Source organism: Lissotriton vulgaris, chromosome 8 (genome assembly GCF_964263255.1).
Source record: "Lissotriton vulgaris chromosome 8, aLisVul1.2, whole genome shotgun sequence".
NCBI classification, from domain to species: domain Eukaryota; kingdom Metazoa; phylum Chordata; class Amphibia; order Caudata; family Salamandridae; genus Lissotriton; species Lissotriton vulgaris.
The window spans coordinates 1170844830-1170869222 of NC_141696.1; the positions used below are offsets into that span (position 1 = coordinate 1170844830).

General features: G+C 42.1%; 1 protein-coding gene across 1 annotated transcript in view; it reads right to left on the reverse strand.

Annotated features, from left to right (window-relative positions):
- Window positions 1-22195, reverse strand: part of C8H13orf42 (chromosome 8 C13orf42 homolog) — a 127171-nt gene extending 104976 nt beyond the window's left edge. The window contains exons 1-2 of the mRNA XM_086936241.1: window positions 21797-22195; window positions 8631-8657 (exon numbers count right to left, since the gene is read on the reverse strand). Of these exons, the coding sequence (XP_086792367.1) occupies window positions 8631-8657; window positions 21797-22195 (426 nt within the window). The remainder of the gene's footprint in view (window positions 1-8630; window positions 8658-21796) is intronic.
- Between the last annotated feature and the right edge of the window lie 2198 nt (window positions 22196-24393).

Here is a 24393-nt window from a genome sequence, read left to right on the forward strand (position 1 = left end):
CATCACAGTGCGACTCATTGACAGACTAAGGGACCCAGCACAACAAATAAGGGTCCAAGGTACATACCCGTTTTCATGTTTATTTTGAATAGAGATCTAAGAAAAAATGCCCAAAAAAACAACAGAGACTGATTCTTTAAATGTACATTCATTTGTAGATATTTTCCTGTTCTACCAGGATTGGTAGTTAGCAGTACTGGGAAGAAAAAGACATACAGGTACTTTTTGCTGTCACAGGTGTAGCCTGAATCAAACAGAGTTTAGTAAAAGAAATCCTCACTTACACCAATCTTTATTGTTATAGGCCGTTTCCAGTCTATGTCCCAAGGAGAACCCCTGAATAACCTAAGGGTTCGGAACATGTTGACTTTACGCTGGAACAAGAATCAGAATGGGCGGCGCAGGGATCTAGTTTAAATAATTTCTCCCTGCAATCAGACCTTTACAAATAAACAGTTCCTAGTGTATTTGACAGGCAGGCCCCCAGAAAATATTGATTGGCTGCTTGTTTTTTGTATATAAAATATTAGGACTGGTGCCCCATGAATATAATATTTGGAGGCATCTCCCACATACTCTTCCTTTGTATATATGGTGTATATATGAATGTTTTTCATTTTTGATTTGTTTATTTTACATGTTCGTATTGATGGTGTACAATGTTTTTTTACAACAGTATCTTGTCTTCGCACATATTAAATTGAAAAATACATGCAAATAAGTAAAACATGATTACAATCAAAATGCTACCCGCTTAGGATTATTGGCTAGGTGTGGTGTCAATAGATTGAAATAACTAACCTGGCCCTATTGTTAGTTCATTCAAACAGTGTAAACCAGCAGAGATAGGATTCAGCAGAGGTGAGCAGGTAAAAAGACAGCAAAGAGTGAATGTGTGTCCTCAGTATTGGTTACAAGAAGAAGGTGGCAGTGAGTCGGATGAAGGTTTATGACAGTGCCTGAGAGAGGAAGAAGAGTGTGTGCTTGGAGCCACTCTTGAGGTATATCAGTCTGGTCCATTTGTTAACGGAAAGGTGAATGATGTGGAAATAACTTTCCTAATGGACACTGGTGCTACCCGTTCTACTGTTAGATCAGTGGAAATTCAAATTCTTCCTCTCTCGGGAGAGAGCATTCAAGTTGTAGGTGTAGCTAATAGACAGATACAAATTACTCTGACAGAACTAGTTGAAATAGAAATTGGAACTTTCTCGAGATATGCATCGATTTGTGGTGTGCGATAGTAGTCCTGTTAATCTGTTAGGAAGGGATATTTTGTGAAAGATGAACTGTGCCATATATTGTTCACCAGATGGCATACAGTTACAGACCCCAGATGAAGATAGCTTGTATAAAATGACAATGCTCATGATTGAGGCAGAGCAGAGCAAGCTATTTCCTGTTTTTGACCGAGAAAAGATTCCTGTTGAACTGAAAGAAGTAGTGAAAGAAGAGGTATGGAATTTCACTGGAAAGGATATAGGATTGATGAAAGGTGTTTCTCCTGTAAGAGTCACAATAAAGGAAGGTGCAAGCTATCCAAATATTCCTCAGTATAAGATGACTGCAGAAATAATTGAAGGAATAACTCCAGTGATTGATAAAATGAATGAGCAGGGAATATTGAGAGAAATAGAAAGCAGTCCTTGTAATTCACCAATCATAAAGGATTGAAAAATCCCAACAGAACATTTAGAATTGTACAGGACCTTAGAAAGGTTAATAAGATTGTTGTCCCATGTTGTCCAATTGTCCTGAATCCAGCAGTAATTCTGTACCAAATTCCCCATGATGCAGAATGATATACTGTGATTGACTTGTGCAATGCGTTCTTTACTGTTCCATTGCACCAAGAAAGTCAACCAATTTTTGCGTTCAGATTTCAGAACCGTATCCTAGCATGGTGTAGAATTCCACAAGGGTACACTGAGAGTCCATCAATTTTTAATCAGCTGCTAAAGAAATCATTAGAAAGTCTGAGCATGCCTGGAGAATCTGTGTTGGTACAATACTTTGATGATCTTTTGATTGCATCGAAAACTAAGGATGCATGTGTAACTGACACCATAGCATTGCTGAATCATTTAGAAGAAAAGGGACATAAAGTGTCTCCATCGAAATTGCAGTTTTGTCAGAAAGTAGTACAGTATTTAGGACACAAGATTGCTAAAGGAATCAGACAAGTTACCATAGAAAGAATCAAAATGATACAAGGAATGCAGCCACATAAAACTCAAAGACAAGTAAGAGTGTTCCTGGGAATGGTAGGTTATTGTAGACAGTGGATTAGTCGATTTTCTTTGATTGCAAACCCATTACAGAGACTGACAAGAGCAGACATCAGAGACCCTATAATTTTGACCAAAACAGAAATGGAAGCATTTGAACAGCTGAAAACGAAACTGTGTGAAGCACCAGCTTTAGGAATGCCTGATTATGAAAAAGAGTTTGAACTGTATTGCAGTGAGCAAGAAGGATGTGCATTATCAGTATTAATTCAAAGACATGGAAAAATGAGAAAACCAATTGCGTATTTCTCAGCTGTTTTGGACCCTGTTGCAAAAGCTTTGCCAGGATGTCTGAAAGCTGTAGCAGCTACCAGTGTAAGTTTGGAGCAAAGTGGGGGAACTGTGATGGGATTTCCTGTGAGTGTATATGTACCTCATTCTGTAGAAATTCTCCGCACCAGAGCCAAGACGCAATATATGACCAATAGTAGACAGATACGAGAAAATAATTTTGGGAGCTGAAAATGTGACAATCACCAGATGTGTAAACGTTAATCCTTCCACATTACTACCTGACACTAATGAATCAGAAGTGAAAGGTGAGCTTGATCACAAATGTTTGGATGTTCTTGATTACTGCACAAAACCCAGACCTGATATCAGGGATGAACCTTTACCTGAATCAGATTTTGTGATGTTTGTGGATGGATCATGCTTTAGAACGGAGAGTGATATTTTAAGTGCTACTTATGCTGTTTGCACGGTGGCAGACGTGTTGGAAGCATCTTGTTTGAAAGGAATTCATTCTGCTCAAGTAGAGGAGTTGATTGATTTGATACGAGCATGTGAATTGGGAAAAGAGGTGAAAGTAACCATAGTGACTGACAGTCAATATGGCTTCGGAGTTGTTCATGATTATGGACAGCTTTGGTCCCAAAGAGGTTATATGACTTCTGCAGGAACACCTATCCGGAATGCTGAATTTGTAAAAACCCTGATAGATGTGATTGAGCTACCTGAAAAAATAGCTGTAGTGAAATGTTCAGCACACAAAAAGAGTGAGGATTACATTTCCAGAGGAAATAATTATGTAGATGCCATTGCAAAGCATTGTGCGAAAAATCAAATTTCAATCAATCGAGAAAACCTAAAAGAACATGTTCCGAGTCCTTTATTGCTAACCACTGTAGTTGAGACATGGCAGGAAGTGAAACAGATACAGGAAGAGGCAGAAGCAGAGGAAAACTAAGTTTGGCTAAAAGCAGGATGCAGACAGAGAGAAGAAGATGAAATTTGGGTTTAAATAGATGAAAGACCAGTAATGTCCGATAGCATGATCTCAGACATGGCTTGGATGTACCATGGTCAGGCCCACATCGGCAGAGATGCCATTATTCGTCTTTTTAGACAAACTTGGTATAACCCCAAGTTCAGGATGATTGTTGAAAGTTTGTGTCAAAGGTGTTTGGTTTGTCAGCAATTCAATCCAAACAGTAGAACTATTGTAAGTTTGGGAACCATAGGACAGGAGGGTGGTCCATTTACAAGGGTTCAGATGGATTTTGTGGAATTGCCCCCATGTAATAAGCTTAGGTATATTCTTGTGATAGTCTGTTTGTTCTCCCGATGGGTGGAAGCTTTCCCCACGAGGAGAAATGATGGGATAACTGTTGCCAAACTGCTTTTACGAGAGATAATACCACGTTTTGGTTTCCTAGTATCGATTGAATCAGATCGCGGACCACATTTTCAAAACGAGCTAATGCAAATGATCTGTAAAGCTCTAGACATTCGCCAGAAGCTGCATTGTGCTTACAGACCTGAGGCTTCAGGGGTAGTGGAGCAGGTGAATGGAACCATTAAGAACAGAATTGCAAAAATGTGTTTGGCAAAAGGGCTTAGGTGGCCAGACGCCTTGCCACTTGTTCTGATGACACTGAGAAGAATTCCAGACAGGAAAACTGGACTAAGTCCACATGAGATTTTGATGGGCAGGGTGATGAGGCAGGCCTATGTACCTGTTGATAAGTTACTGACAATTAATGATGACATCATACTGGATTACTGCAAAAACCTGTCTGATGTAGTAACTTCTGTGCTCCACCAGGTGGGAACTGAGTCAAATCCCAAAGAGAAAAATCCAGCTCATGATCTAGTCCCTGGAGACTGGGTTCGAGTGAAGGTACATTGCAGGAGAAATTGTTTGCTACCTCGGTGGCAGAAACCACGCCGGGTGATCTTGGTCTGTACCACCGCAGTCAAGTGTGCTGGATTGTAGAGGTGGGTGCATGCGAGCCACACCATCCGTGTGCCTGCACCTGAATACCCGTACGACGGTAAAAGTACAACTGACTCTGATTCTGAAGCTGAACCAGAAAGAACTCCAGATACTGAAGATCGACAGGAACGTCGACATCTGGAAGTATCAGAAGCCAGTTTTGCATCTGAAGGTGAAGGTGAAAGGGAGATTGTGGAGATACCAGATTCTGAAGATCAATCTGAAGATCGAGAATTGGTAAAGACAAACACCAGGAAAGACGCAAAAGAAAGTGAAGACAAGGTTGTTGAAGAGGGGAGAGCTGAAAAGAAATCTGAAAACTCTGAAAGCAGGAACGGAAATCCTGAGACTGGGGAAGAGGAAGTAACTCACGATAAGGATAAAATTCCAAGTACCAGTTATGAAGCTGTTTCTAACAGAGTGACAGAAGAAAAAGCTGAACCTAATGAAGACAAAAACATTGTGAAGATCATAATCAATGATACAGTTGAGGATACTGAAAGTGAAACTGATGACAGTGCAGATGAAACTGCATTAAGAAAAACTCCAAGGATAAGAGCTTGGAGAGTGGAGCATAACACAGTGGAGCCAAAGACTAAGAAAGTCTGTAAAGGAGATAGGTGGCCTAAAGAAACTGATGGATTGAGATTTAAACTGGTGAACAAAGCAAAAGAGCCAGAAGAGCAAGTGAATGAGATCACTAGCCAGAAAGAAACACTAGGAAGGAAAATAGAAATGGTTCAAAGGCCAAAAAGAGTAAGACAACCAAACCAGAAGTATAAATCACCCGAGTGGGCATACATTGTCTTGCCACCCATTGTTGAAGTCAATAGCAGTCAAGAAAACCTGTACAACCCAAAGATGATTGAGAAAAGTGAGTAAAGAAGTCAACTTAGAGAAAAAGATAGGTGCTCAAAGTATATAATAATAAATGAACATTCTGAAGTCCTGTGAGACGGATATTGTAAATATAGAAGAGGTCAGAGTTGAGTTAAGGTCGAAGAATATCTGTTAGAAAAATTAACCATAGAATAATTTAGAATAGAATTGACAAAAGGTCGAAGAAATCTTGTTAGCGAATTGAGTGTTGAAGAATTTATAGGTGACATTAGGTCGAAGAAACTGTGTTAGAAAAATGCCTATAAGTAACCATGAGACAAAATGTTCTGTTTTTAGAAAATGGTATAGATGTTGTTCCCTATGTATGGGATTACTGATAATACTATGGATAATTTTAGCTATTGTTATTCCTTTTCAAGATATTTTAATGAAATTAAAGCTGAATGTAAGTTCAAATAAGCCCAGTGAGAAAGGAGAAGTTCCTGAGACTCATGTGTATAGACCAGAGATGCATCAGGATAGGTCCATAAGTGACTACACAAAGAATACGTTTTCAAGATTATTACTTGAGTACATTAAGACTATGAATATTGATGATTGCTATGTTTGTGTAAAATTGCCAGCGTCAGTGTCAGAAGGGGTGACATATCACCACCTTCCTCTTACATATGGTGTGACCTGTAGTGTAATCGCGAGTTTGTTTTATCAGACTGGGAAATTGGAGTATCATTATTTTAATGTGGATTACATTTTTGCTAAACTAAAAGTTGATAGTGCATTGAACAAAAAGAAACCTGGAAAAGTAATGGGAGAGTATTTCTTAGAATTAGACGAGTTGACGCATGAATACGCGTTTAATTATAATTTGACATGTAAATTGAGAGTTGAAGAGAAGACGTTCTTAAATATGGTTGAGGACAGAAGGGTTGCTTATAAACGAAGTGAGAAAATGAAACATTCGAAATCTAAATACTGGACATTTAATGATGACAATCTTGATGATAAGAATGTGAATGTGGCTATAAACATAGATACTCAAATGTTAGGGAAGTTTTGTATTAGAAGAGACAATACTATGTATGACAATTATTTTGTGGGTGCAAGTCAATGTAAAGACACCTATAGAATTTTAGAGGGTTGGGGATTTAAAGGAGGAAATGATCCTGTTTTTCCGGGTGTTTATTTTATTTGTGGGAATAAAGCTTACTATGGGTTACCCGACCATTGGTATGGGACTTGTTATATGGGCTTGGCCTTTTCTAAAATTATTCATGTAGATAGAGGTACTAATGGAAAGCATGAGATAGGCAATGTTTTAAGTCGAAAAAGAAGAGAGAGTGTGTTGGAAATAATATATTATGTTTTTGGAGCACTGATACCAGCAGTGGAAATTTCGTTTAACGCAAATAGAATTTTAAAATTGTCCACAATAGTTGATCGTTTGTCAACAGTCACTGCTGGAGGTTTCCTGATGGTTGATATTGAAATGGTTGCTATGAGAGCTATGGTAATGCAAAATCGGCTTGCCCTTGATATAATTTTAGCAATAGAGGGAGGAGTCTGCGGAATATTGAAAGTGCAACATTGTTGCACTTATATTCCAGATAAAAGTCAAAATATTGAAAAGTTTATTACAAATATTTCAGATTTACATAAGGAAATTGAACCACTGGAGGTTGAAGGTGTTCTTGAAAAATTAGGTAGAAGTTTTACTGCAGTTAAGCATTGGTTCCAGGAGATAGGTAGTTCAATTATAGGTAAAATACTAATTACAATAACAGTCTTAGTGATAGTGATTTTTCTGATAAGATTATGCTGTATATGCAAAGGCAGAAGATATTTTAGAAAAGCAATAAACAAAACAATTCAAGAACGAAAAGCAAGGGAAAGCGAAAAGAATGAAATAGAAATGGAAGAAATTAGAGAAAAGATTTTTAAAGAATCAAAGGAGAAAGTTACTAGAGTATAGATTATACTAATATGAAGAATTCGAAACATGTTTTGCGAACTTTTCCAAAATTTTGAAAGATGTTTGGTGATAGGATCACCAGATGAGGGAATTGATGGAGCGAGGTGGCAAAAGCAAACTTCTGCGTACACCACGTGAAATCAATGTTCCATAACGTTAACTTTTACTAATGGTGTGTTGTGATCAGATAATCAACCATAGAATAAGTTGCACACATAAATACACGTGGGAATACTAATTTTGACTGCATGAAGCAATATAATTAACTAATATGTGTTGTAATTGTGATGTGAACTAATGCATAGCTTAAATATAAATAAATGTGGTTTAAATGTGCTTATTGTACACGTTTTTGTGCCAGAAAGTTGCTGGATATGTGAGTATAAAACGCATTTATGTGGCTTACCTGATAGGTAATAACTAATAGGGAAACATTAGTATGGCGGGAGGTAAACAGAAGGGTTTTAGTTCCATATTTAACATGAATTTGTGTTTGTTTCTATGATAGTTCCAAAAGCGGCCTCTGAGGCCTACAGAAATATGGCAGCTTGGGTAAACTGTGAGCAAGTGTTGGACTGCGCATGTGCGCCACAAGCCTGCAAGCGAGAGTGAACTGCCCGTGCTCGGATGGGAGGTTCAAGGCTACCTTGCCCTGGAAGACAGGATGATTGCCAAAAACATGGACATTTGAATGTTCTGAACGTGGGAACAAACCTGAAAGTTGCAAGACAAGGAAGTGACCAGGCCAAAGACCGTCCTGAACCATAGTTCTTTATGAAACTGCTGATTCACTGTGAATATGATGCTGTAATGATGAGGAAAAGCTCATCCACCCCAAAAACTGTTCAATCAGAACCCTAATTGGTGTTGTTAGATACTTTTAGATAGATTAAGCTACGAAATTAGTGTATAAAACCCCTTGATTTTGTGTTGAAGTAACGCTCCTTTCGATTTCCTCTCGAAGTGCTGCCGGATTTCAGATTGAATCCTGGATGTAAGAATTCTTTGATTTTGCTTGTTTTCTTTGCAGGACTGGAAGGATAAGATGAGGGTTTAGTTAGGGATGTTAAGATAGTATGAGTTGGGAACTATCTGTTCTTTGCTAAACTTTACTTAATTCTGAAATAAATGTCTATTTTCCGAGCTTTTCAATAAAATTATCATTTTTGAAATAAAGTTTAAGATTTTTACTGAATAAAGAATTAATTACTGCCTAAATGTCAGACATACTAAAAGTTGGCTTTAATAAAATTAGGAAAATGGAAGATTAAAAGCGGGTCTTGTAGTTTTTCCTACGCCTGATTTTCATTCTAGCAGATCCATTGCCACTATGGTGGTTTGTCTGAATAAAATTGGTGTTAGATTAAACCATGGTAAATCGTTTAAAACTATAAGGTGTGAGGGAGGAGCTACGCCACGATCCAAGATGGCCACATAAGCTCCCGGCTCCGCCGACCTCCACCGGCAGCTCGTATATCCTGTTTTTCATCCTTCACACACGCCGGACTCCCACACGTATGAAGTGCTCCTGACTCCTGCGGTGCAAACCCGGACCTTCCAACTTACCGGGTGACGAAGTTACGTCGAATTTACTTCACGGCCTATTCCAGGACTTCCGCCGGGACCTCGATTTCTGGCCCATCCGGGTTGGAAGTGATCAACATCGGCTGTGGGACCAGGGTTGCTTCCGGTCTTCCGACCTCGGTCCACTCCTTCTAATTCCAGTTGGCAACTGAGTAACCGGCTTAATCCAAGGACACGGCACAGTGACGCATGGGATATCGGTGACCGCGGTCAGGGGTCCTATGCCCGGTGACCCCCTGGGGGGCCGGGGTTGACGGGCTGGCCCCCGCGAGTGGTGAAATACCGAATCTGCCTGTTGTGTGAGCGCTCGCTGTTGTCCTCAGCTCCGTGTGTGCCTGGTTCCTGGACGGTGTTTCAGGGGCCCAAATCCTGCCTCCTCTCATGCCGGAGGAGATGGAGGGGACGGACGGCACACCATCGCTGAGGTCCGTAATGGCCGCCATTGGGGCACTCCACTCTCACTTCGCCGTCCTGTGCCAACGGATGTCTGTAATGCTGGATGACGTACACTTGAAACTAGACGAGGATATTCCGATAAGTTGTCAGCACGCCTTGGACCCCGTGGATTGTTCTCCGTACCATTTAGAGATCCCCGGGCAGAAGCCTGATTTAGCCTATTTTGATGACTCTGGCCTCATGGATGGTGCACCTGTGATCGTCGTTGGCTTTCCCTGCTCCAATTCCTGTTCGACGGAACATTGTTACTAAAGGTTTTTACCACCACAGACAGTTCTTCAGTGACTTTCGTAGAGGTTCGCCTTCTTTCTTCATCCTCTATTGTCGAATTTTCGTACGTCGCCATCTTGTCTCCTCTCCTCGAGCCGTCACCATTGTTTTGAACTGTCTTAGACGCTTCACTTTCTTTGTGATTGCTGTGGCTTGGTTAACATGGGCTTTTGTGAAGAACCGAACTGGTCAGGGTTGACTTTGGCATTCGGGGTTAGCTCTTTTAGGTGCTCTATGCCGGATATGTACCGTGTATATTACTGGGAGTTGGGTGGTTTTTGTTGGAGTTCTCCCCATGTATGTGTTCAATACTCGCTTTAACAGTCGACATTGATCTTTGGGGAGGTTGCTGCTGGTGGGGGGTAAAGGGGACCGAGAATGTGTCTATTGTTCTCCTCCTCCGCTTTCTTTCCTTTCTTTAGGGCAGTTCCGGGGCGACAGGCACGCTGTTAGTGGGGTTGGCCGTAGCCATTACAGGGGTGCAGGGTGGCGGGTTTTGGGGGGGGGTTATTATTTTAGTTTGTTTTGTTCTATGGTCCCTTTCTTTTCCTTCTTCTCTTTCAGTGGGGCTTTCCTTCCTCTTCAGTAGGGTTGGCTGTCTCTCTTTATCTCACTTCTTTCTCTATCTGGCGTCTATACTTGCCTATACCTCACTGTCTCCGGAGGGTGGGTTTTCGGGATGATGCTCTAGCTGAATCGCTCGCTATTATACTGACTTTACTTCTTGTCTGCCTCGGCGGGCGTAGTGTGTCTAAGGCTGTATTGTTTATCACCTGGTCCTGATTGTAATGCGGGGTACGTCCCCCCCCATCTCTTCTTAATTTTATTGTATGGTGTGACGCCATCGTCAGTGCAGCCACTACTGCTTCTTCATAACAAAAAATAAAAATGAAACCTTTGATATCCTTCGCCTAGTGGCACATGCAATCACATGCTATGCTTGTCTCGTTGATATTGCTTGGTCGTATATATGTGCATGCCACTTGAATCTACTCCCTGAGTTTGCGGCCGGCCCCTGTGGTTGTATGCCTGCGCTTGTAATACTTTGAATAATTCAATAAAGGTTTTAAAAAAAAACAAAAAAAAAACTATAAGGTGTAAGTAATAACTAGTTTAAATAAGGTTTAGACACTCCGCAAAATGTTACGGTAGGATTCCTTTCTTCTTTCACCAATCCCTGAAATCAAGTTAAATGAATAGAAAAAGTGTGCAGTGTTATGGGCCCCACTGGTGAATGAATGTGTGTTTGGAGGTTTCAGGGAAATGGCGATGTTGATTTAGAAATTATTTTTGGAGTCCCGCTGTAGCAGTGTCACGTCAGTATTTCTACATTATACGGATCGCATACTCTCTACACAAGATATTACCTCCATGGATGCTGTACAATATATGTTGCCAAAATATTCATAGAGGAAACCTTTATCCTGAAAGTATTGACATCCTCTACGCCCTGACAAAGGAAAGTTGGACCCAAGTCCTACTCAGAAACGCGCGCCGGCGCCTTCTTTGTCCTTGTTTTTTGTCATTCTTATATTGTTTGTATAATTTCTGTATTATTGTCACTTTTTTAGTTGCTGTTTAGTTAAGTTTCCATGTATTTCAGATGTGTAAGGTTTGATTGATGTGTGTGGGTATGTGTAGAATTATTAGGGTATGAATGTTCTCCTGTGGATACAAATTTTTGTTTGGGGCTCTGTGTAAATATGAATCGTGTATAATGAAGAATCTTGTATATAGAACAAATAGTTTGAAGAAAATTCTATGTAAAATATATATTTTACCTGTGATACAAGAAAAGAATATAATGTTTACATATTTCTGGTTTGGGACAATATTGATGTCTATCTATTGATTGAGGTGATACGCATGTATTAAATTGTTGTTAGGGAGAGGTTTGTGGTTCTTGTGTTTAGTTGTTCCCTGCCTTCCTCTCCCTACATTTCAAAGTCCAGGGACCCTTGGTTGTTCTTTGAGAGAGCCGTCCCTTCCCTGCACTACTGTGCAAACGTGCCAAATTATTTTATTTGGCTCTGGGGGTCCTTCTGGGGCCCCCTGAGCAGGCATAGGGGGTCAGGGTGTTTCCACCCTGACCCCTTCTCTTGTTTTATACCTTTGTTTCTCTGTTTTTTGATGACTCAGGGAGGGGGCGTGGCCTGATGTTACAAGTGTGGAACGCCCCCTGTGGCGCGTTTTAAGTTGGGGGATTAATTCCTCTTGAGTCCTGATGGTCCGTGGGGGCCAACTAGCCCACCAGGTACCTGCAGTAAGCGCCATAGAACTGTGTTGCAGAGAGGTGTTAAAAGGGGTGTGGCCTCTAAACACCTCCCTGCAAAGCAGCTCCCTGGTGCATACTGGAGGCACCTAGTGAGCTAGTTGGCCCCCAGGGGCCCTCAGGATTCAAGGGGACTTATTACCCCAACTTAAAACGGGCCACAGGGCGCACTTGTCACATCAGGCCACGCCCCCTCCCTGCAACACTGTGCAAACGCACCCCCTGGTGCATTTTAAATTGGGGGATTAAGTCCCTTTGAGTCCTGTGAGTCCCTGGGGGCCGACTAGCCCACCAGCTACCTCCAGTAAGCTCCACAGAGCTGCGTTGCAGAGATGTGTAAAAAAGGGTCTGCCTCTCAACACCTCTCTGCAATGCAGCTCCCTGGCGCATACTGGAGGTACCTGGTGGGGCAGTTTGCCCCCAGGGACCCTCAGGATTGAAGGGGACTTAATACCCCTATTTACAATGTGCCAGGAGGTGCATTTGCCCACTTGCTATGTCAGGCCCGACCCCTCCCTGCACCACTGTGCAAACGTGCCGAAATAAAAAAATTTAAATCATTTTGGGCCCTGGGGGTCTTTCTGGGACCCCCTGAGCAGGCTTAGGGAGTCAGGGTGTTTCTACCCTGTCCCCATCTCTTATTTTATACCTTTGTTTCTCTGTTTTCTGGCGACTCAGGGAGGGGGTGTGGCCTGATGTGACAAGTGTGCAAACACGCACTGTGGTTCTTTTTAAGTTGAGGGATAACTTCTTGAGTCCTGATGGTCCCTGGGGGCCAACTAGCCCACCAGGTACCTCCAGTACGCACCACAGAGCTGCTTTGCAGACAGGTGTAAAAAGGGGCGTGGCCTCTGAACACCTCTCTGCAACGCAGCTCCCTGGCGCATACTGGAGGTACCTAGTAGACTAGTTGGCCCCCAGGGACCCTCAGGATTCAAGGGGCTTTAATCCCCCAACTTAAAATGCGCCATAGGGCGCGTTTGCACACTTGTCACATCAGGCAACAACCCCTCCCTGCACCACTGTGCAAACACACCCCCTGGTGCGTTATTAATTGGGGGATTAAGTCATCTTGAGTCCTGAGGGTCCCTGTGGGCCAACTTGCTCACCAGCTACCTCCAGTAAGCGCCACAGAACTGCGTTGCAGAGATGTGTAAAAAGGGGTTTGGCCTCTCAACACCTCTGTGCAAAGCAGCTCCCTGGCGCATACTGGAGGTACCTGGTGGGGTAGTTCGGCCCCAGGGACCCTCAGGATTGAAGGGGACTTAATCCCCCAATTTACAATGTGCCAGGGGGTGCATTTGCACACTTGTTATGTGAGGCCCGCCCCCTCCCTGCACCACTGTGCAAACGTGGTGAAATTTAAAAAAAGACAAAATCTTTTTTTGGCCCTGGTGGTCCTTTTGGGACCCCCTGAGCAGGCCTAGGGGGTTAGGGTGTTTCTACCCTGCCTCCTTCTATTGTTTTATACCTTTGTTTCTCTGTTTTCTGGCGACTCACTTCTACCAAGCCACAAGATGGCTGCCAACACTTCCTGGTTTGGAGTGTTGACAGCCAATCACAGTGAAGCTTGTGCATGGGACTTAGGGGCACATGCATCAAGTGATTTTGGAGTCGCAAACGGTGCGAATTGCAAAATTCGTCCGTTTGCAATTCCAAACTCACTTTTTGGGATGCATTAAACAATTTTTTAGAAATCGCAATTTTTTTGCGATTTCTAAAAATGCAATTGCATTTAAGGAATAGCATTTTTGCGATTCCTTAAATGCAATGCATGAATGTTTAAAAAATTGCGAATTCGCAAATAGGTGGAGCAAATTAACACGAGGGTGAACCTCGTGTTAATTTGCGAAATCTTTCAAATATGCTCAAAAAAGCATTTTTGAATGTGTCATGTTACACACACACATGTCCTTTGGACATGTGTGTGTGAAACTTGCACTTAAAATAACATTTCAAGGGTGCAGGGGGAGGGTCCTTTGGACCCCCCTCAGCACCCTTGAAATGCATTAACAAATTGCGATTCGCAAAATGAAAATCTCAAAATGTTAATGCCTTCCCATTGATTCCTATGGGCCTTTTGGCCCATAGGAATCAATGGGAAGGTTTTCCTTAATTGCGATTCGCAAAATGTGAATCGCAATTAAGGAAAATTAAGAATTCGCAAAAATATTTGCGATTTAATCATGCATTGCTGTTTGCGATTTCTAAATTGCAATTCCTTAATTTTCGCAATTTAGGAATCGCAAATGGGTGCAATGATGCATGTGCCCCTTAGGCTCCACCCAGGTATCAAAACTTTTATTTTTCTAATTTCCCAGCAACTACTGAACGGATTTACACCATTTAAAAAAAAAGGTCGCTTTCTAATCCAAGCACTACCCTTGTGTCAAATTTGGGGTAATTCCGTTCATTAGTTTCGGCTGTAGCCATGCACAGTTTTCTATGGGAAATTGATGTTTTGACTATTATTTTTTTAATTTCTCAAAAACTACTGAACGGATTTACACCATTTAAAAAAAAGGTCGCTTTCTGAACCAAGTTCTACCTTTCTGCCAAATTTGGGGTCATTCCGTTCAGCAGTTCAGGCTGTAGCTCGTCGCAAAATTTCCTACGGAAATTAGCATGGAGAAAATGTGTTGTGGGACCCCCCTTTTTTCTCAGCCTCTCTTGACGAATCAGCCCCAAACTTTCAGGATAGTAGCTGACCTGGATAGACCTTTTTTTTTTAGAATTTCGCAAAGATTTATCAAATAACGCCAAAGTTAATAAGCAAATCAAAAAATGCATTTCCTATGGAAACTAGGTTGTAACTATAACTACCTACTGGCGACCACCAGTAGGTAATATATATGGGCTTTGGGTCACACTTCTACATCTATTGGTCTGTTTAACTGTCATTCATATTTTGCTTCCACCCACCACAGCGTACAATATCATGATACAGTAGGTCCATTGTCTCTCTTGCACCGCGATAACATTTTATCTGATTACGTGCATTTTTGCATAAAAAGTTCATTTCAGTGCCTGGGCAAAATGGCCAATGTTTTTAATTTTCATTGTCTATCCTTTTTCTTTACCTTTTAGTCTTCCTTGTGCTTTTAAACTATGACTTGTATGAATGAATGACAAAGATTTATTAAGCGCAACAGCTACTACAGCAGGAAAGTCACTAGACTAGATGTGGATCTAAGCAGGCAGGATGACTAGAAAGAGTGTTTAAGAGAGCGATTTACAGATCTTTAAAGAGATGCGTTTTTAGCTGAGCTTTAAACATGGACTCAGTCGGTATATTCCTAAAATAGCTCAGAAGCAAGTACCAGAGTTTCGCTGCCAAGTAGGAGAAGGCCCTGCCTCCAGATCTGAATTTGTATATTCCTGGGACAACTAAAAGATTTTGGAGTGCAGACCGTACGTTTTTGTAAGGCGTTATCCTGTCACCTTATTCTGGATGTAGCTCAGCCCTGTCAAATTCACAGCACTGAAAGCTAATAAGAGTGCTTTAAATGTAATTCTTTTGCTGATAGGAAGCCAATGGAGTGTTTTCAGTCCCTTTCGAATTGAATTGAATTTTGGGATATTCAGGACAAGGTGAGCTGCAGCGTTCTGGACCCATTGATGTCTGTTTATGAGCCTTAGAGGGGCCCAAGGAGCAGGATATTTGCATAATCCATCCTGAATGTTAATAGGGCATGAAGGATACATTTGCGAGTGTTTGCTGGTATGAATGAAAAAGATTTTCTGAGAGATTTCTGAAATGCATGTTTTGATCGTGAAATTGACTGGTGGTTTGAAGGACAGTGAAGTGCCGATTTTGACTCCTAGGTTTTTGGACATGGTGGTGGGGCTGGGGAAAAACACAGCTCAGACGGCCAAATTCTTTTGGTACCTCCAAGGGAGAGGAGGTACCAAACACTAAGATCTCAGACTTATCCGAGTTCAGGCAAAAGCAGTTCTTGGACATCCATTCTGCCACTGCAAGAGGGCAACCTCAAAAACTGGCTGCGGTGGAATCGTCTAGGTTGTTGAAGGTTGTGTGTCATCAGTGTATGACACAACATTGAAACTCTTGGCTTGTGCCACCACTGTGAGTGGGGCCATATGCATGTTGAATAATGTGGGGCTAAGGCCTTGAGGTCCCCCCCACACTCTATTTCTTTAAATTCTGATGTATGGGGTAAATAGATGGCTTGCTGCTTGCCCGTAAGACAGGATTTTAGTCAATTCCAGACTGTGACTGTAATGCTTATTTCTTCCAATTGCGGAAACAGACTCTCATGTGAGACTATATCACAGCGTCCAACAGGTCGAGCAGGACCAATATTGATTTGTTTCCTGAGTCAAGCTGAATTGCAATGAAGTTTATTACTTCAAGGAGTGCTGATTCCATACTAAAGCCGCCATGATAGCCAGACCTGGGAGGGATGTAGGCAGTTATTCTCAACTATAAACTTTATTATCTGTTCGAATCACCCAAGAATATAATTTTACCAATTGCCGGAAGTAGGGAGATCGGCCTCTAACTGCTTGGGTTTAGTGGATCCAAGTTTACTTTTTTAACAGGTAGAGCACCATTGTTTTTTCCATATTGTAAGGACAATTCCGGACTCTAAGGAAATATTAAGCAAGTCATTTATCCGGGGATTAAGACCCTTCATTGCCCGCTTCATTGTGTGTGGTGGACAGAAGTATAATGGAGATCTGGATTGTAAAATAATCCTTTCAGAGACTACCAAAGGCATCAATGTTGAAGGTGGATAGCTGTGGTTGGATGACTTGAGGTTTTGATAGAGACCTGGATGGATCATCATTCAGGCTATCTTTGAATCGCAAATACATTTTGAGCACAGTTGGAGGGTGGCAGCCTCTATACTGTATTCGTTGACCTACGAGCGGCCTTTGATCTTGTACCCCGTAGGAAACTCTGGTCCGTGCTTTCTGACCTGGGGGTCCCGCTACATCTCCTAAATAGTTATCAGATTACACACAGATAACTACGCTCAGGTCAGATGTGGCAGGGAGGGAACTCTATCCAATAGATTCCCCGTTGACAGGGGGGTTAAACAGAGTTGTGTGCTAGCACTGACCCTGTTCTGCCTCTATGTCAACGGGGTCATTGCCCATCTGAATGGGGTTGAAAACAGCGATGCCCCCAAGCTTGCAGGCAGCAGGGTGCCGGCGATTATGTTCGCAGACGACACCCTGCTGCTGTCCAAGCCGCCAATGGGGATACAGCGAGTCCTCGATGGTTTCGAGGCATTTTGTCAAGACCATAGCCTTGAAATCAACGCATTGAATACCAAATATATGGTTTTCAATCCACCATCTAAAACTCGCCCTAATCCGTATATTGGTGCTAACAGGCTAGAAAGGGTCTGAAACTTCGAGTACATGGGGATCACCCTAAACGAAAAGATGTCGTGGGGGCACCATCAGGAGAAATCTCAACTAAAGCTGGCCCAAATAGCAGGTGGAATTATCATGCTCGTCAGCAAAAATTAATCTTCCTCCAAGCCGGTTGGTCCCCCGTTAGAGATCTATAGAGCACAGGCCAGGGGTGCGGTTATGTATGGAAGCGAACTCTGGGGCTACGCGTGTAAACGTGACATAGTAGCAACAGAGAACAAATTTATTAGACAGCTTTTATCACTTCCTCCTAGCACCCCCTTGTTGCCAATGAGGCTTGATTTGGGTTTGAGACCACTTGATGAAGATTTGGGCTTACGGCCTTTAATATTTTGGTGTAGGCTATGGTCTGTACCAGAGTTACTCAATTATAGGTCAGAATTGCAGGAAATCCTTACCCTCCCAAATGTCGGGAAAATTCCCTATTTAAATTATATAAAGAATGAACTAGGGCGATTAGGACTACTCACCTTATGGTCCGATCCACTGTCATCATGCTCTAGGGTCACACGGAGGCAGCTTGTTACACTGTATCAGGAAAGCAAACTTGCTGCACACTCACAAAGAACAGGCTCGGGCACCTTAACGTAATCATTTTTAATGGCTAAGGACATCTACAGGTTCGAACCCATCTTAGATGTTATATTTCCAATCACTCTGAGGAAATTGTATCTTCAATGGAGGTACGGCAGTTTGCCGATTCGGGCTTATACCAGTAAATGGTCCGAGTCCTCGCCGAGCCATTGCCCAAGGTGTAAACTAGAGCAGGAAACTGAGTTGCACATACTGTTTTTTTGCAATGCTTACGCGCAGGCTAGGAGGCAATGGATTGTCCCGTGTTTAAAAACCTGGGGTTCTCTCATTGTCTGCATGCATATAGGGTCTTCAAAACTGACTTATCTGGGCTTATAGTTTTTGCAATAGCCAATTACCTGGGAATAGTCTGGCACAAGAGAAGACACCTACTAAATGGGGATGTATGACAACTGCTAAATTGCAAATCTATTACAGTAATAATGTTTGTATGTATGAGGCTGGTCCTCGTTTTATAAATTGGTTTTATAATGTTCTTAATCTTCTATTTTTAGCTGTTCTCAATGTAATGCTTCTTTGTACCTTTTATGGCAATATGTTGCCGAAATAAAGTTGATGATGATGATGATGATGATGATGATGATGATTTTGAGCACTTTATCATGGAAAAAGCAGGACAGGCTATCCACAAATGTTTGAGAAGTAGGCGTGGATCGTCAATATAATTGTAGATTCAGGAAGGAGTCAATGATTTTAAATATGTTCCTAGGAACATTCTCTGCTTCCTCAGTTTGTTTGATGATCATGCTAGATTTGTTTTTTCTGATGTTTCTCCTGAACTGTTTGCAAGCATATTTATAGCTGTGTTTATCCTACTCAGAAAAATTGTGTTGCCATTTCCTCTCAAGTTTATTGCCCTTGCGTTTTTTCTCCATTATTTCTGAAAATAACCATGAAGCAGAGGACGAAACGCTTTTCCTATTATTCGTTTTTAGGGGTGAAATTGACTCAAAGGTCGTGATGGCTGTGTCTATGGCATTGGAGGGGTCAATCGTGCCTGAGGAACATGGTGTGTTCAATACTGTGTCCGAGATTACATGCCAAGGACAGCACTGCAGTGCTTTTTTTGTTTTGACAGTCTGTAGGACAGGGAGATTAAAATGGAAAGGAATGAGATGCTGATCGGACCATGCTAAAGGAGATATTTCATCCACAACAAGCCAAATGTGTTGGGCCAAAGACCTTAAGCGTTAGGTTAAAATTAGACATTGCCTAAATCAGTGGTTCTGCAGTTTTACATGAGGAATTATCTACTTGTATATTATAGTCACCTAGAACCAAAATTAGAGTGTTGTAGAGATAGTAGCGTCATGGTGTTGGCTAGAATCTCGCGTGAGCCAGCCTTGGACGGGCGAAACAGGAGATTTCCAGAGAGGGAGGTATTCTTTAAAGCAAGAGCCTCAGCTTCATTCTGTAAATCTGCCTTCTGACTACAGCAAAAGAAATTGGAGCGGTAAATAATGACAATCCCTCCTCCCACTTTACCAATTCTGTCTAAGCGAGAGATTGAGTATTCAGTGCCAATGGCTTCCCCACCCCGCCCACTTAGTGCTCGCTGTATGCTCATTCTGCACATGATAATTTCCATTATAGCAATAGTTCCTCAACCGGAAACAACGTGTCATGCTCTTGTTAATGTAGAGCAAGCCATAAACTCGAAATGCTGAATCTTGGGCTTTTTTTTGTCTCAGAAGGAGTGGGTAAATATATCTGCAGCAGCAAATGTTTTCCTGCTTCAATAGTGAACTTAGCATTCGTAAGTTCTCATGGCTTTCCAATGGGATCATGGTGATGCACTCTAGGTCAACGTGTCCCAGGGCAGGGGCATATCAAAACATGGTGGGGCCCCTTTCCAAAGTACATGGAGGGGGTCCCCCACTCAGGGCTGACAGAGCTATGAAGTGGCATGAAAAGGGCATGTGAAAACAATGCACAGGTTTAGAAATGTACTGTTTTTTCGTCAATCCTTCCCTACTCTCTAAAAGTAGTCTTGAAATTCTCATTAGTATAGACTTAACCAACCACCTGTTATGTTTTTAATCCTGAGTAGGTTTAACGCTTGATTTTGTGTTTCTCTAGACCAAGGACTTTTAAAATATGATATCTATTAGTATTAATGACAAACAAGTTACTCTGACTCCTACATCTTTGAGACCTCATTGTCTTATGTAGCATTCCCTTTATGTTGATTGTACACACTTCTATGAGTTATTGTCTTTGTTTAATATGTGTGTGTTGTAAAGCTCTCTGTCACCCTACATGATGAGAAGTGCCCGTTGGTCTTAATGAAATCACAGTGACATCGTATGACCGTTGACTCTGAATTTTCCCAGGAGATCATGTCACATGACCTTAAGCCTGGTGACATCACAATAAGTGCCATTACTGAAGTTCCATAATTGCTGCATGATTATATAACAACGCAACACATACAAGTCTATTTTAGACTCCACCTATATTAAGGTGGTGGCATGATCTTTGAAGGTTGTGGGGCATAATATTAGCCCTGAATTGTAGTGACAGAGTTAAGCAAGTGAGCCAGACCTCTCCTAAAGGGTTCTGGGGCCTGCCTATGAGAACATTTTGAAACAATTGGAGTAAAATAGTGCATTTTAAAAGGCTTACTTTCACATAACTTTGCTACAAAGCCATAGTCTCTGAAAGGACACTTTAAATATTCAAGTCCTCAAATGGTGTGCCAAGCCAATGATCTGATCTGATCAATGGAACCAGACACTCCCCTGGAGTTGACACCATTTTTTCAAAATGTGCTATGAGTGCCCCCACTTATCAAAATATACCATCATTGCGCCAGGGTCAGCATTTTGTCATGGGAGCCCTCTGAGGCCAAACATTAGAAACAATATACCAGAGGCAGAATTTTTGCTATTAATGCCATCCATATCCCATGATTGACACTTATGTTAACAATTACCTCAGTATGTCAGGGCCAACATTTTGTAATGGTTCCCCCTTTCATGCACCCCTGTTGACTTCACTCATGACAATAATTACCTCAAATTTCCTCAAGTATGCCAACTACAGCATTTTTCCACAGGTGCCCTATATGCCACCAATTACCTCTCATATGCGAGTACCTGTATTTTATCATTATGCCAAGAATTACCTTTAAAACGAATTACCTCTAGCATGTCCATACCACTATTATACTGTTATGCCAACAACTACCTCCAGTATGTCACTACTTTGTCTCAAATGCCCGTCCTGCTAAGAATTGTCTCCAGTATGCCAGTGCAAGCATTTTGCAACGGGTGCCTCGATCAACAATTACCTTCAGTAGGCCATTGCCAACATCAGACTCACAAGCATATTATCACAGTCTCACACATGCTCATTTACATCCACGTACTCACTTATTCTCACTCACATTCACGTATTCATATTGACCAAATGGTACTCACTCATCATTGTCACTAACTATTTCTATTTTTTTAATTTTGCAATGGCTTAACAAAACGTGAGGGGACCACCATGCAAGATATACTGAAGGGGCACCTCACACTCACATCAGTAGGGGCTGAGCGGGCCCCCTCCAGTATTGGCAAACCAGCCCCCCTGCACTGCAGGGGCTGCGGGGGCATTTCCTACGCCCCTGATCAGACTCAGTGACCACAGACCCAACTACCAACCAAGCCAAGAATGCATTTATCTGGGAGGTGTCACACTCTAAACACCCCCTGAAGATTTGCTCCTGGGCGTCTGTTATGGACGGTATTTTATGCTGACACTATCCTAACCGAAGCATGATGAGCTTTTAACAGGAAAAACACCCAGACCAAAAACAATCTTACCAAAATTTCCATTAAAATTTTTTAAACAAGATGCTGAATGTATTTGGTGCGCACATTACATACCAATGATGATCCATTTGGGGAAGCTAAAGGTGGTGGCTTTTTTCCTCCTCTGGATGACTTTGTTGAAACTGGAGAAACTGGCGCCGACGTACTGAGGGACTTCAAGTTGTGAAGATTGGTGAGATATTTTTTGCGGAGGGCGAGCAGGTCTTGCAGGTACTGTAAGCAGTCCTGGGTCTTGGAGAACATCCATGCCTGGTCCTCCTCTTTGTAAGGGTAGCAGCCAGAGGACTCAATGTTGGTTGTGCTTTTGTATTTTTTTAGTGATTCTGTGAACTTCTGGTTACGCTCCCCGACCACATACATGGACGTGCTGCGGACCAAACGCACGGCAGAGTTGGAACCATCATAGCAAGCGTTGCCATCACTCAAATTCCGACTCGATGAATTGGGGTGGAAAACAGAGTGGAGTTTTCTAAACATCTTTCGACATCCAAGTCAAAATTGCCTACTAACGGTCTTTTCCCCCAAAACCAGTTGAAAGAGTGCAAACTGTACTTAACTAATCATGCCACCAGACAAGCATTCCAAATACCATTGTTTTGCAAAATTTTGAAGCAGCTAAGTTGAACCAATTTGGTTTTCCTGAACACTCTTCACGAATATCACCAGCGATCACTATTCTTTACTCCGCACACAATGATGGCGCAAAATGGCATTTTCCATTAGCTGTTAGGATTGGATGGTCCTCCATTGGCATGAAAGTTTCTTTTCTTGGTGTCTTGGCTATTTACCTCTTTGTGTTTGTTGACCCCGCTCGCACCCATGTATCGACCATCGCGCTGACCTGTTTCTGGAAGATGAATCAAGCCGTTGTCTCTCAGATAAGCAAATCCAGGCCAGGGGAGCAGGGAGGGGCTTCCTTATAGCGGGAAACCAAGCCATGAAACTGAGGCCAATGGAGCTGCGACTGACCCTCGGGCGCTCCGCAAGGCATGCACAGCTCACTCTGTCTGAAACTGCAAGAAGTGTGTCAGTGTCAGCCACTGTGGTAACCGAGAAGGTCCTGGGGTATCTGGTGACGCTTCATTGTTCGGCTGTGCCAGGGAGTCGGGTATCCAGATCAGTTGCACCCCACACAAAGGTCTCATCAGGAAATGGTGGCTGCGCATGAAAAGGGCTGCTTTAGCTTCAAAGAAAGGACAATTGGTGCGGCCTTTAATACTTTTGTAATCTTGTGTTCAACGTTGTTGGTTATTTCTGTCTGCTAAATGTACAGCACAAGACATTCCCTGCACTTCAGTGAGATACACAGCCACAAGTACATCATTTTATAATATATTAATGCATAATCAATGCAATAAACTGCAAAGGGATCCATAGTTCACTGAGCTTCTTTAAATATTGTTTGTTTCAGCTCTCCCATAACATAGTTACTCATTAGTGGCCTGTAACATTTGTGATCTTGACTTCGTAAAATATTCTTCAACTTTGATATTAGAAACTATAATGGGCTGTGAAGCGTTGCACACAATACGTTTGGCAGTGAATATACTCTCATAAGGTAATTATTTGCAGAACAATTATATTTAAAAAAAATTGTTGTGGGGAACGTTTCATGCAAAACTTTCTATTGAAGGAAAGGTGACAAATGTGGGAAGGTTTGTGGCCTTCACAAAAGTTCCAGGGCAAAATTATAAATGCATGCTGCCTCATTGAACCACATATGTACGTCATGCACTCAGTCCACATTTACTCGCATTCTATATTACTCACTATACATGGCACATTATTTGCAGGGTGATATTCCAATGTGGACTTATTTCAGGTGAGGGATCACTGATTTCAAACTACCTCTTGTACCTAATATTTCTAAATCCTTTTAGTACACATATAATCGCACTGCCTAAGACGATTTTTATTTTGTATAAAATGAAAGGCAATTCTGTTTGCACTGCATACAAATTATGGTGCTTATTTATAAGCCCCTTGCACTGCCAGTGTGTCACTTTTCTTAACGCACCGGTGAGGCAGTGTGCTGGCCCATATTTTCAAGGCCATGCAAAACCACCCTGCATGGCTTTTCATGACCCTGTAAATATTGCCCCTTTTCATGTATTACTTTGCGTTAAAGGGGAGTGCCATGGGTGTTGCTGTGGGTATTCCCATGCAACACCCATGGATTCCACTGCATTCCCAGATTTACAACGTTTCGTAAACCTGGGAATGCATCATAATTCCACGCCTCTTCAGGGGAGTCGTAAGTGTAGCGTGACAGGGAGAAATAATTTTACTTCTACTCAATTTTTCTTCTTTCTATGTGTGCTGCAGTTTGCAACACACATAGAAAGAGGAAAAGGCCATCCATGATTGTTTTTCTGCAGGAAGGTGCTCCTTCCTGCACAATAACAATCATCCCTGCAACGCAGGCACCTTTGCACCATGGTGCAAGGGTGCCTACGTTACCGCGCAGCTGTTGTTTTAGCACTGGTGCATAGGAGGGCATAGGAAGTGCCATATTGCTGTAAATACAGTGCATTCCTGTGCTTTTAAAATGAGGTAGCTCTGCGCTGCAAAATGACCTGCAGCACTGCATCAAATCCTCCTAAATGAGGTTCTACATTTCTCCACTTTTCCTTAAAGCAAATTGTGTGTCAACATATGTTGCATATACATTGCCT